Genomic DNA, 14,990 nt, shown 5'->3' with positions numbered 1-14,990 from the left:
TCATGCACAGGGTGAACTCCATAAGGCTTGGCATAAACAACTAACTACCAGGGAAAACAACTGATGGAGATGCGAAAAGGAAATAACTATGGAAGTATGCCTCGGGTAGGGATACATTTGTGTTTTGACATGTCAGAGGAGAGAGATTTTGTTAAACATGTGGGAAATTCACAAAGATCCTAAAAAAGGTAATCATTATCCAGGAGAAAAGTAAATTCAATAGAAACAGACCCCCCAAATAGACTTAATAGTAAAAGACATTTTTTAAAAAAGATTGTATTTATTTATTTGAGAGAGAGAACATGCATGAGCAGGGGGGAGGGGCAGAGGGAAAGGGAGAAGCAGACTTCTAGCTAAGCAGGGAGACTGATATGGGGCTCCATCCCAGGACCCTGAGATCATGACCTGAGCTGAAGGCAGACGCTTAACTGACTGAGCCACCCAGGCGCCCCAGTAAAAGACATTTTGAAAACTATTATAAATATGTCAAGGAATTAAAGAAAAACATGAATATTATATGAAGAGAAATGGAAACTAAAAATAGAACCAATGGAAGTTCTAGACCTGACAAATGCAATTTCTTAACAGGAAAAAAAATCCACCAGATGGGTTTAACAGCAGATTAAACATTAGAGAAGAAAAGATCAATGAACTTCAAAACAGGGCAATAAGAACTATCCAAACTGAAGTGTAGAGAAGAAAAAGGAAAAGGCTGAAAAAAAGGACAGAGTGTCAGTAACTTGTGGGTTAATATCAAGCAGTCTCATAGATATAAAATTGGAGCCCTAGAAAGACTGGAGAGAGGGAGAATATAGTTGAAGAAGTGATGACCAGAATTTTTTTTGAGTTCCTGAAAAATGTCAACCCACAGATCCAGGAAGCTCAATGAAAGCTTCCTGAATTATAGGAATAGCTAAATTTGGAGGACTTGTACTACCTGAATTTAGCATTTATTATAAAGTAATCAAGATATAATGGTATTTGCATAAGGATACACAGAAAAAGCAGAGGAAGAAATAGAGTTCAGAAATATACCCACACATATTGGGGCAAATTATTCTTTTCTTTTAAGATTTTATTAATTTATGAGAGAGAGAGAGAGAGAAAGAGCATGAGCAGAGGGGAGGGGCAGCGGGAGAAGCAGACTCCCTGCTGAGCAGGGAGCCTAACGTGGGGCTCTATCCCAGGACCCTGATCATGACCTGAGCAGAAGGCAGACACTTAACCAACGGAGGCACCCAGGCGCCCTTCTATTTGAATTCCACTCTGGCTTTTAGGTACCGCTCTCAGCAGCATCACCCTTTAAACCAGAAAGCTGGCAGGCACTATGGGAATGACGCAAAACAAGAAGTAAGTGGAGGGGGTGCTAGATGAGGAGAAAGAGGACTATGCGATGGATAAAGTTCTTGACAGTCAAATGGTAAAGGGCAAAGTGGAGTACCTCCTACAGTGGAAGGGGTTCTCTGATGAGAGTAACACATGGGAGTCAGAAGAGAACCTGGATTGCCCTGATCTCATTGCTCAGTTTCTACAGTCACAGAAAACAGCACATGAAACAGGTAAATCAGGGAGGCAAGCACAAAGCTGAGTCTGGTTCTTAAGATAAGGGAGTAGAGAGCAAACCAAAGCAGAAGAAAGAAGAGCCAGAAAAGCCGTGAGGCTTTACCCGGGATTTGGATCCAGAAAGAATTATTGGAGCTAAAGACTCCAGTGGAGAATTCATGTTCCTGATGAAATAGAAAAACTCTGATGAGACTGACCTAGTCCCTGCCACGGAAGCCAATGGCATGTGCCCACAAGTGGTCATATCTTTCATTGAGAAAAAACTGATACGGCATTCTTACTCCTTGGAGGATGATGGCAAAAAAGATGACAAGAATTAACTCCCCTGTCACATCTGACTGTGGGTTTCAAGTGGGGAGAGAAGGAGTTCTACTTGTCTTGACACTATAGAGGTGGCTTAAGAAGATGTCCTTTGAAGAGTCAGTGTCATTTCTGTGCCCTACAGCAGCCAACGTGCTTTAAAGCCTTTCCATGCTGTGTAGTTTGCACATACCCATCCCAGTGAAGGCGAAGGAGGAGAAGTGCTGCAAGATGACCCATTCTGTGCTTTGCTGAGAAAGGCAAAGGGCGTTCCATGATGGACGTAATTTACAGAATGGGTGTATGGGAGAGCAAAAGACAATGTAGATTTTCAAAGTGCATCTGCACAACCCACAACCAATAGTGTTAACTCTGCATTTTTATAGTGTACCATGTGTAGTTTTTGGCTATTTCTGGTGTATTATTTGGGATTGGGAGGGATGGGGATGGGAAGGAACAGAAATGGGTAGGATCATTTTTGTTAAAATTTGGGGTCTGATTGGGGATATGGTGAAGCAATGGAAAGAATAAACTAGTGGTGATTTGGTTCTGTGTCCGCAATATTTTATCTTTTCAAAAAAAGTCATTGGCAGCCTAAATGAAGACTGTGAGAGACTGTTTGAAAGCTGTGAATGCCTGACACATAAGCCCAAGTGTTCCCTGCCTGAGCTTAATGCTGTTCCCAGTAAAGAACTAAGCCAGTTAATAAGTTACCGAAGTTGCCATTTTGGGGATAGAAACTGGTTGAAGAGGGAAAATCTTATTGGAACAAATACATAGGCAGGTGGTTCTGTCTTAGAGGTGCTAATTCTTGATATTGATAAGAAGACCCTTTCTTTTCCAATTAAGAAGTTTTAAACATCAGCTTGTCCACCCAAGCCACTGGCTGAGGTATTTGGGGAGGGGAAGAAGGTGGTATAGAAGGTGGGAGAGTAGGGAAAGTTAAGGGCCCCTGGTCTTAGGATGGAAAACTCTGGAGGCCTGTTATTTGAACTTTGAACTCTGAAATCACTGGTGGCAGGGTTCAGTCACTGACAGCACAAGTTCACTAAATCACTTCAAGAGTTGAATGATTTCAAAATCCCTGGTATCAGAAGATTAAACTTTCATCCCGGGGCAGTGGTTCACTTTAAAACATAAAACAAAACAAAAATATTTTTAATCCTGAAAATTAACTAATACCCGAAACGCTGTCTTGACTCATGAGATCCATTAGTTCTTGACATCATCTAGGTCTGCATCTAGAACTCCATTGTAAAATCTTTTTAGGCATGTGTTAGGTTTCTGTGAAAACTTTGTTTACATGTAAACTTAATACCACATTGTTAGTTTTTGACTTAATAAAACTATAGATTTATAATCCTTAAAAAAAACCACAAATGAGTAGATAAATTGTGCTATATCCATACGAAGGAATACTCTTCAGCTATAAAAAAGAATAAATATCGTGGTAAATGAAAGAAGCCAGATACAAAATAATACTTGCTATATGATTCCATTTATGTGAAATTGTAGAACAGACAAAACTTCTCTAGTGAAAGACAGGGATCAGTGGTTTCCTGGGGGCACGTGTACTGAATAGTGATTGTGAAAGAGCATGAGAAATTTTGGAGAGTAAGGGAATTACTCTATATCTTGATTGTGGTGGTGGTTACACAGATATGTTTTTTTCTTTTTCTTTTTTTTTTTAAAGATTTTATTTATATATTTGACAGAGAGAGAGAGAGCATGAGTGTGGGGAGGCGGGCAGAGGGAGAAGCAGACTCCCCGCTGAACAGGGAGTCTGACATGAGGCTTGATCCCAGGATCGTGGGATCACGACCTGAGCCGAAGGCAGACGCTTAACCAACTGAGCCACCCAGGCACCCCAGATACATTTTTTCTACCTGCATTAAACTGTACACTTAAAATAGGTACAGCTTATTTCATGTAAATTGTACGTCAAAATAATAGTTTTAAAAAGCAAGTAACAGTATGATTAGCATTATAAACATTTTAAAGTAATCTGGGCTATTTAAGAAGAGATCAATTAAAGATAGAATATCTAAAGGGTATGTATTAATAGATTATTTGGAAAATCTCCTCTGGTTATCTACTTCTCATTCACATTTTAATAATAAAATGTCAAAACACCTACATTTCAAATTTATCAGAAACAATTGCTTTTACAAATCATAGTGATGTTCATTATTAGTGAGAGCAAATAACTAGATTTGGCATGCATTCTGTCACCCACTTTTATGAAAAAAAGACAACTGGCCAGTAAATTTATTTCCAGGATTTATTCAGAAAAGTACCTTTAAGTTATTTAATAAGATGTGTACAAATTCATCCCAATCTCCTGGCATCTACAGGTTGAAATAATGATCATAATTTTTATTATAAGTCATTATAAAATATTGGTCTTAGCAGAGAGTTATGCTTAGTACATTTTATTGCATTTTAATTCTTTGAAAATTCACAATGTATTTGACAGTCTTTTACTTAGCAAAAAAAAAATCTGTAAAAGCAGATTCCCTTTTTCAAAATATTCATGATAAATTGTATTCTCTTCTACCGAACAAGTACAATTAATTGCCAGAGGTGAAATATTTTTAGTAATCCAGTGAATTAATTTCATAATTATCCATTAATTTTCACAGTTTTCAGCTTGCTAAATTTCTTTTAAAAATTTTCTCTGCGTTCTTAATTAAATGATTTGCTTCTTAGGTTTATATAGTGAATACTGTTGTAATCTATTTGCTATACAAATACCCATTGAGTTAGTTGAAACAATGTTCTTCATTTGAAGAACCTGGGCCAAAAAAATTTTTTTTTCTATTAACTAATAGAATAGGATGATAGCTGCAAATAACAGAGAATCCTGATTTAAACAGACTTAAGCAAAAAGGAAGCAAGAAATCCAGGAGCAGGACAGTTTTAAGCATAGCATGATAGGATTCCAGTTACATTTTTTAAAAAGTTTTATTTATTTAAGTAATCTCTACACCCAAAAAGGGACTTGAACTCATGACTCTAAGATCAAGAGTTGCATGCTCCCCCAACTGAGTCAGTCAGGTGCCCCCCAGTTATGTTTTTTTAAATTTTCTGGATTTTATGCTCTTTCACATGTTGGTAACAGGATAGCTGCTGCACAGCCAGGTACAGTTTTGGCCAGTGGCAGAAAAGGACCGTCTCTTCCCTATGAATGATGGAGCCTTTCCCAGAAGCCCTTTCTCATGTCTCATTGGCAGAACTAGATTATGTACCTACTCCCAAACTGACAAGAGGCATGGGACCACCATGATTGACCTAGATCAATCAAGATAACTCTAGTCTACTTTGAGTCCGAAGCGGAAAAGGGGACCTCTAAACAAAATCAGGACAGCAAGGATGAGGCAAAAAAATGAATATTTGGTAGGCCACTAAGAGAATTGCTACAAATATGAAGAAATTTTCTTATTTTATTTCCTAAGGTCAGTATAAATTAGTGCTCTGGAAGTAAAAACAGTTTTATGTAGAAATTTCCTTTTCTAGAATTACACATACTTTTTTAAAAAAATTTAATTTAATTTCTAAGATAGGATAGGCTTAATCGTGTTTAAATGCCAGTAGGAAAAATCTCATTGAGAAGGAGTAGTTGAATATATATGAAAGAGAAGAAATGATGGATAATCTATACTACTTTAAAAGTTGAAAACAAACATAATTGAAAGCGTAGGTGGAATATTGGCCTGAGATAGGAGCATGGACTCTTCCAACTAGAGGGAAAAGGAGAGAATAGGTATAGAAATAGATAGGGGCGCCTGGGTGGCTCAGTCGTTAAGCGTCTGCCTTCGGCTCAGGGCGTGATCCCGGTGTTATGGGATTGAGCCCCGCATCAGGCTCCTCCGCTGGGAGCCTGCTTCTTCCTCTCCCACTCCCCTTGCTTGTGTTCCCTCTCTCGCTGGCTGTCTCTCTCTGTCAAATGAATAAATAAAATCTTTAAAAAAAAAAGACATAGATAGACTTGTAGTTTTGGTAGCAGGAAGATGAGGCTTCAATTTTCTGTCTGATGTTAGGCCATAAGGCCACCCCATCTGCCAAAAATAAAGAAGGAAGTAGAGAAGGGGAGGCTGGGTAGAGAGCAGGGATGGTTTAAAATATTCATTATGGTAAGTAGAAGAGATATTTGACCAAACAAATGAAATAGAAGTGAATGGGCAGTATTGAGGGACCATGGAGTTTGGTGACTATGAGTAATACTAATGGTGATGTGGTCATTTGTGTGATTTCTCCAGGAGCACCAAGTTTCTTGGTGTGTGCATAGCACGTGGATAGTAAGCATCAGCCAGGGTTAGGATTTTTGTGGCAAAAGTTATCCATGAATGAAGAAGAATGACTGGAGTGAAGAAAGATGGTGCAGTTGAAGGTCAGGTTGTTTTGTTTGTTCAATAAGAGAGTTGGGGAGAAATCTTGAAATGATACTCTCAAGTAACACCCCTTGCCACCTTCCCATCCTCTCCCAACATTTTGAGATTGCTATATGAGAGAATAAAATCCCAGGATTTGAGAAAGTCCTAAGGAAATTAGTGAATTCAGGGGAAAGCGTGGTTTCCTTTAAAAGAGCTTGAGGGCCTAGTGCATTTTGTTGCTCAGGGGAAGTATTGGAGATTGCACAATGCAAAGACCCTCTTGCTGTAGAGTGAAAGCAGCCGCAGAAAATATGCAAATGAAGAATATAGCTGTTTTCCAAGAAAACTTTATTTATGGGCACAGAAATGTTAATTTTAACATGACAAAACACTATTCTTTTGATTTTTTTTAACATTTAAAATTGTACAAATTATTCTTAGCCCATAGGCCATACAGAAACAGGTCGTGGCCAGCATTAGCCCATAGTGTGTAGGCAGCTGACCCTAGCCAACAGAAGATCTTTTGAAAACAGTTTATGGGGAAGTGTAAATCAGAGTTTATACTTCTGGATGTTAACATATAAAAACATATCTTTGAGGAGAAAGGCCTTGTTGGATCTAATAGCTTGTTGATTTGGCTCACTTGGTGATGTTGAACTCTCTCACCTGAACTGAGGTAGTGGCAAGGCAAACCCAGAGGCTCTAGACTGTGTAATCACACAACCTCCATGGTAGCCATTCCAGAAACTGCACACTTTGCACCAGATATGCCCATGGGTGTAGGTAACTCCCAGAAGTATAAACAGATTAAACTAAAAAGAGTTTGTAGAAAATCTCTTCCCAGCTGCTTGTCACAGAGTCTGGTTTTACAGCATGATGATTTTAAATTTCAGTATCAAAAGGGTTCTCTACAACCCATGCTGTAAGAAATTAACAAAATGTGAATTTGTAAAAATAATATTTTAACAAGCTTAGCAGGTACAGATGAGTGGAAATGGTATTTTAATTAACCTTACTATTACAGCAAGATGACACTGTTAAATATTTTCAATTGTGAATTATAAGAATGACCTTACAAGTAGAGGCTTCATTTCAGGGCTTTTGACAGAAATTTATATTGATACTAATTCATACCACTGATAATTTACTCTGAGAAAATGATTCCTGAAGGTTGGCATTGCTTAAAAACTGCAAGGATCTTTCATCCTGAAAGTATGAGAGAATGACAGTGTTGCTGATGCATTATTAATTTCTAGTATCTGATTTTCTAATGCCAGTTTTTAAACTCATTTAACTCTTAAAATTTGGCTTGCACAAACACTTTTACCGATATTTTGTCACAATGAAAAGAGGGATCTTAGAGTTAGAAAGCTGTGTAATTTTACTTGACTGATTTTTTTTAAACACAAAGGCAGCAATATTTGAAATAATTTTTAAAATCATTGAAATTTTAGCTGAAATAAATGGGACTATCTTTAAATAGCTCACATTTTACTTAGTTTAATTGGTAAATTATAACTTTGGAGGAGGATATTTAGATATTTGAACCTTCACCAGTAACTACAGAATATAATTTGTTCCAAAGGACTTCATTGAATTTTTAAATAATAGAGTTGTAATATTAAGAAATTGAGAACTAGGGGCGCCTGGGTGGCACAGCGGTTAAGCGTCTGCCTTCGGCTCAGGGCATGATCCCGGCGTTCTGGGATCGAGTCCCACATCAGGCTCCTCCGCTATGAGCCTGCTTCTTCCTCTCCCACTCCCCCTGCTTGTGTTCCCTCTCTCGCTGGCTGTCTCTATCTCTGTCAAATAAATAAAATAAAATCTTTAAAAAAAAAAAAGAAATTGAGAACTAAACATAAAGAATGGATGGATCAAGAATTTGGGGAACCAAAGGAGAAGGCTCTGTGGGACCAAGTGTAGATTCTTAATAGCATTGAGAGATGACTGGCTAAGGAAGAATGTGTACCGAATTGTCTCCTGTTAATATTTCTGTCAAGGAGGGTGGTGGTGGTGGTAAAAAGATAATCCTTAGAGACAAAGTCACATGTAATAAGGTGACCAGTAGGAGAATTTTGCTAGTCAGAGACGAACGGTGTCAATAAAGTATTTTTAAAAACACAAGGGTGGATCCCATGCCAATGTCAGTAAGTATGTTCCACTCACCTTTCTGTCTAAAGTCACAGACAAAACTCCAATTTTTTCTGGTAACTTCTCTCTTATTTTTTGAATATTGCTTTACAAGCATTTTTAGTAAGGGTTTCTGCCCATGGATAGGAGTCCTAGGTGAACTTATGTGTAGTAATCACTAAAGAAATTGACCCAAAAGAGTGGGAAGGAAGACAGGAAGAGTGACATTTAGAGTCACCAGCATTATTACCTTATTTTATTGAGTGGCAAGGACCAGTCCCAGCCACGGGGCTATTCCAACTTAGATATTCCAAGGGAGTATTGTGTCTGACTTGTGAGAACACATGCCGTTGGTCAGGAATTGAACTCCTACACTGATAGCCTACAAATAGGCAGATTGGAGGTCAATGGATTTGCTCCACATGACAGTTTATAGTCACTTGTGAAATACATTGCAAGAACGTTGTTATTTAGGTAATGCATTGATATTGTGAATATTTCCCTCATAAATTAGAGGGTCCAAGATTATTCCGGTAACTTCATTCTTAGTCATAAACAGTTATGCCTTCGTGATTTTGAGAAAGAGAGCAGCAATACATAGTTTCTGAAAAATTGCCCAAAACTGGATTGCAGCTAGCATGCAAGAAACGCACACAATCCTGTGAATGCCTGTGGGACTATGTGGCTCATGAAAACATTATTTTTTTTTTAAAGATTTTATTTATTTATTCGACAGAGATAGAGACAGCCAGAGAGAGAGAATACAAGCAGGGGGAGTGGGAGAGGAAGAAGCAGGCTCATAGCAGAAGAGCCTGATGTGGGGTTCGATCCCATATTGCCGGGATCACGCCCTGAGCCGAAGGCAGACGCTTAACCGCTGTGCCACCCAGGCGCCCCTCATGAAAACATTATTGATCATGTGTAGGGGTAGAATAAAGGCTAAGAACCTCTGATGTAATCCATAAAGGCCAATTCATCAAATTAAATTAGTCAATTAGATATTTGCCTTTTAAATGCAACACACATCACTTGATACAACAACTAGATAAAGCAAATTAGTCACAATATTTGAAAGTTGTTCTCCAGACTGAAAGAAAAGTACGACTTTGTCTTTATATACACATGAAGCTCTTTAAATATGTTCATTGTCACAAAAAAAATGAGTTGGTTGGGCTAGGACTAGGATTACAGTTTACAATTTTAAAGTAAGGATAGGGGCACATGAGTGGCTCAGTCGGTTAAGCATCAGACTCTTGATTTTGGCTCAGGTCATGATCTCAGGGTCATGGGATCCAGCCCTGTGTAGGCCTTCCCCCTCTCTGGTCTGCTTGAGATTCTCTCTCTCCTTCTGCCCTTCCCCTCACTCATGAACACACACTCTCTCTCTCTTTCTCTCTAAAAATAAGTAAATAAATCTTTAAGGATAAAATTGGGCAGAACTGGAGGCAGGGTGGTAACAGCAATGGAAAGATGTTTTTTGTACTGTGTAATCATGTAATGCATATCATCCTTCAACAGTTCTAGGTGGTGCAAAAGCAGTAGTACATTATAGCCATTAATAGTGAAAATGGGAGACAAAGTATTTTCAGTGTGGATTTGGAATGTATTATATACTTTTTTAAGACTTTTATTTTATTTTATTTTATTTTATTTTACTTAAGTTGTCTCCATGCACAGCATGGAGCCCAACATGGGGACTGAACTCACAACCCTGAGATCAAGACCTGTGCTAAGATCAAGAGTTGGATGCTTAACTGACTGAGCCACCCCAGTGCCCTTCAAGATTTTATTAAGTAATCTCTACACCCAGTGTGGGTCTTGAACTCATAATTCCAAGATCAAGAGTCACATGTCCTACCAACTAAGCCACCCAGGCGCCCGTATTATTATTATTTTTTAAAGATTTTATTTATTTATTTGACAGAGAGAGAGAGAGAGACAGCCAGTGAGAGAGGGAACACAAGCAGGGGGAGTGGGAGAGGAAGAAGCAGGCTCTCAGCAGAGGAGCCTGATGCGGGGCTCAATCCCAGGACTTCGGAATCACGCCCTGAGCCGAAGGCAGACGCTTAACAACTGAGCCACCCAGGTGCCCCAGGTGCCCGTATTATATACTTGTAAATGGATATAGTGATTCATGTTTTGGGAGTCACTTTCAAAAACCTAATAAAACTTGCATGAAGTTACTGAATACTCTCCAACATCCCTTATTACTTTAACTTTTTTATGCTGTGAATAGAACTTTCCCTCTAACTGATGCATGTTTAAGTCTTCACTGATGTTGAAAAGGTCATTGTTACAAGGGCTATATCAAGACAGATCAAGATATTAAAATATTGAGAAAACAGGGGCACCTGGGTGGCTCAGTTAGTTGAATATCTGACTCTTAATTTCACCTGAGGTCATGATCATGGGATGGAGCCCCATGTTGGGCTCCATGCTGGGCATGGGGCCTGCCTAGGATCCTGTGTCCCTCTCTGCTTCTCCCCCTGTCACTCTCTATCTCTCTAAAATAAATAAATAAATCTTTAAAAAAATACAATAAAGTAAAATATTGAGAAAACTCTACCATATTAGAAACCATTAGAAGAAGTTCTTGAGATTCAGGCTCATGGGAAACCTTGAAATGTGGTTTATTGATTCCACTTTTTTAGTACCCAAACAACATAAGTTATTGAGGTGAACTGTGATCAGACTATATTTATAATTGATTTTAGGACACTTGGAAAGAATTTAAAACCCAAAGAAAGTACCTTACTACCTAATTTATTTATTTTTATTTTTAATTAAAGTATAGCTGACATATTTGCTTCAGGTGTACAATATAGTGATTCGACAATTATATACATTACAAAATGCTTACCACAATAAGCATAGTTGCCATCTGTCACCATACAATGTTATTATAAAAGTTTTAACTATATTCCCTATGCTGTATTTTTCATTCCTGTGACTTACTAGTTTTATAACTGGAAATTTGTACCCCTTAGTCTCTTTCACCTATTTTGCCCGTCTGCCCACCTCTCTCCCTTTAGGGAACCCCTAGTTTGTTCTCTATATACATAAATGTGTTTCTCTTTGTTATTATTGTTTGTTATTTGTTTTGTATTCTAGATTCCACATGTAAGTGAAATTATATGATATTTGTCTTTGTCTGTCTGACTTATTTTCTTTAGCATAATACGCATTAGGTCCATACATGTTGTAAGGAATGGCAAGATTTCATTTTTTTATGGCTGAGTAGTATTTCATTATATATACATACCACATCTTTATCCATTCAACTATCAATGGACACTGGGGTTGCTTCTATATCTTGGCTTGTGAATAATGTTGCAATAAACATAGGGGTGCATATATTTTTTCAAATTCATGTTTTCATTTTCCTTGGGTAGATACTCAGAAGTGGAATTACTGGATTGTATAGTACTTATATTTCTAGTTTTTTGAGAAATCTCCATACTGTTTTCCAATTTACATTTGCCCCGGTTTACATTTCCACGAACAGCATGCAAAGGTTCCTTTCTCCCCCACATCCCTGCCAACACTTGTTATGTCTTGTCTTTTTGATACTATTCATTCTGACTGCTATTAGGTGATATCTCCTTGTGGTTTTGATTTGCATTTCCCTGATGATTACTGATGTTGAGCACCTTTTCATGTGTCTGTGGGCATCTATATATCTTCTTGGGAAAAACATCTGTTCGGGTCCTCTGACCATTTTAATTGGATTATTTGGTTTTTTGGGGTGTTCCCTTGTATGAGTTCTTTATATATGTCGGATATTAGCCCATTATTTGAAATATCCTTTGCAAAGACCTTTTCTCATTTGGTAGGTTGCCTTTTCATTTTGTTGATGGTTTCCTTCACTGTACAAAAGCTTTTTAGTTTGATGTAGTCCCAGTTGTTAATTTTCCTTTGTTTCCCTTATCTGAGGAGACATATCTAGAAAAATTTTGCAAAGGTTGATGTCCAAGAGGTTAATGTCTTTGTTTTCTTTTGGGAGTTTTATGACTTCAGGTCTTATATTTAGGTCTTTACTCCATTTTGAGTTTATTTTTGTGTATGGTATAAGAAAGTGGTCCAGTTTCATTCTTTTGTGTGTAGCTGTTCAGTTTCCCCAATACATTTATTGGAGAGACGGTCTTTTCCCCCATTGTATATTCTTGCCTCCTTTGTCATAAATTGACCATATAAGTGTGGGATTATTTCTGGGTTCTCAACTCTGTTCCATTAGTCTATGTGTCTGTTTTTGCACCAGTACCATACTAATTTGGTTATTAAAGCTTTGTGATATAGTTTGAAATTTGGGAGTATGATATTCTGGGAGCAGAATAACATAAAAATTTCCCGTTGTTCTAGCATTATTAAACACAGTGTAACCACTTTTTAATATTTATTATATCTCTTTTCTCTCTCTTTTTTTAAGATTTTATTTATTTATTTGAAAGAGAGAGACAGCAAGAGAGGGAACACAAGCAAGGGGAGTGTGAGAGAGACAAGCAGGCTTCCCGCTGAGCAGGGAGCTGGATGCGGGGCTCAATCCCAGAACCCTGGGATCATGACCTGAGCTAGAGGCAGATGCCTAACGACTGAGCCACCCAGGCGCCCCTCTTTTCTCTTTTTCATTAATATTTGTTTGTGTGTTTTTAGTTTTTTTTTTTTTTTTTTTTTTTAACTAAGCTCTATACCCAATGTGGGGCTTGACCTCCTGACCCTGAGATCAAGAGTTGCATGCTCACTGACTGAGCCAGCCAGGCACCCTTGTTTGTGTGTTTTCAAAGTAAAATTGTGATCTAGTAATTTCAACTGTTTTTTTTTCTTTTCATATATTAGAAACATTTTCTAAATCATCAAGTTTTATTTTACAGTATAATTTTTATAGCCATGTAGTATAGAAAGGACTTTTATTTATTTGATTTAGCCAGAGCTTACTGTAATAAATTACTTATACGTTTTTTCCCTCCCGGTTAGGTTTTAGATACTTGCACAATGAGAATGAACCTAAATTCGCCAGCCAGATATCTTTATGATTTGTATGGCAGAACAATTAAAGATATTTCAAAAGGTAAGTGACAAAGATTTTATTAACTCTATGATAACATTTCAAAAGGCACTTACATAATTTTGTTTTTACTTTGTATATTTAAAAAGAAAACAGCTATAATAAAAGTGTAGTTTTAACATGTCTAAATATGTCATTCATACACAAAAGGAAATTATGAAAGGGATTAAGTTTTGAGAAATCTTTATTTCAGCATGTGTTGGTCCATTTGGTCTTCTATCACAAAAATACCATAGGCTGGGTGGCTTGAACAACAAACACTTATTTCTTATAGTTATGAAGTCCAAGTCCAAGATCAAGGCCCTGGCAGATTCATTGTCTGTTGAGGGCCTCTTAACTGATTCATAGACTGCTATCTTCTGACTGTGTCCTTATTGGTAGAAAGGGCAAGGGTGCTCTCTGGGGTCTCTTGTGTAATGACACTAATTCCATTCTCAAGGGCTCCACCCTTATGACCCAATTACCTCCAAATACCATCACATTAGGTTTCAACATTTGAATTTTGAGGGGACATATACATTCAGCCTATAGCACAGCTTAAGTTTAGATTTTAAAAAAATCATCAGTATTTTAACTTTAGTAAGCTATCACTTAATAAACAAAAGCAATTGATGAATTTTCATAATTAATAGGCATTTTCTATGGTGTACAGCTTTCAGAAGAGAAAACTGAGAAATCATACTGGTGTGTTCTCAGAAATTTTTTAATTGTTTTGGTTAACTTCTAGAGGTTGTCAAAGGTTATGAAATGTGTTTTAAAATAATTTCATTGTATATCTTTGTCAAAATATGAGACCTCCATCTGTATTTCTAAAAGCACTGATTTGCTAGTCTCTAAAAGCAAAAATACTGTGAATTCCATATTTGTACTGCTATTAAATTACTATTAGTAGTAATTGCTACTATTATTTACTTTTTACTTTTTTAAATTTACTTTTTATTCCTTCAGTAGTAATTGCTATTACTTTAGTAGTGTTACTGTTAGCACTACTAAATGTACTACTCTTATATCCTATCACTTCATTTAAGCCTTAACTCCATATGCCTGAAGAGGGCAGAATATTAAGTGGCATACTTAAACTGCAAGGCTAGATCCAGAAAGCTTTAAGTTTTTTAAGGATATGGATACACTGAGTACTTACATTTGTTTCTAATATCTTTGCTTGTACTATATAAAAACAAACCTTTACTGGCTTTATCATCTTAATACTATTGAGTGACTACTATTATATTTTGATACTTATTGTTATAACTCTTAAATTTTTTTTTCTGCCAAGGATTGTATGTGTGTTTGTGTATTTAGAAAGGAAATCAATTTTTTCTTGGTCATTTTTAATGTTTGTGTTAAGTATGATAATTATTTTTCACTTTATTAGGAGTTTTTAATCTGAAGATTTCAAGTCTTCTGTAGACACACCCATTATCTAGCTAGTTATTTACCTATAAGACATATGTAACACAGGGAACACTTCCTTATGGTCTTTTTGGGGGAGAGGATAGAAATATCATTATTGAAGTTTATTTCTTTTTTCTTGCAGTCCCCCCGATCACACTGGCTAAAAT

The 14,990-nt window shown here is 37.1% G+C and overlaps 1 protein-coding gene and 1 pseudogene across 1 annotated transcript in view; both read left to right on the top strand.

Annotated features, from left to right (window-relative positions):
• Positions 1-14,990, top strand: part of DCDC1 (doublecortin domain containing 1) — a 419,738-nt gene that overhangs the window by 61,265 nt on the left and 343,483 nt on the right. Inside the window, exon 7 of the mRNA XM_045808577.2 lies at positions 13,338-13,431. Within this exon, the coding sequence (XP_045664533.2) occupies positions 13,338-13,431 (94 nt within the window). The remainder of the gene's footprint in view (positions 1-13,337; positions 13,432-14,990) is intronic.
• Positions 1,328-2,089, top strand: LOC123799456 (chromobox protein homolog 1 pseudogene; annotated as a pseudogene).

This window comes from Ursus americanus, chromosome 24 (assembly GCF_024610735.1).
Source record: "Ursus americanus isolate L20-20 chromosome 24, mUrsAme1.1.p, whole genome shotgun sequence".
Classification (NCBI taxonomy): Eukaryota; Metazoa; Chordata; class Mammalia; order Carnivora; family Ursidae; genus Ursus; species Ursus americanus.
This window is presented reverse-complemented; position numbering and strand designations above follow the sequence as displayed.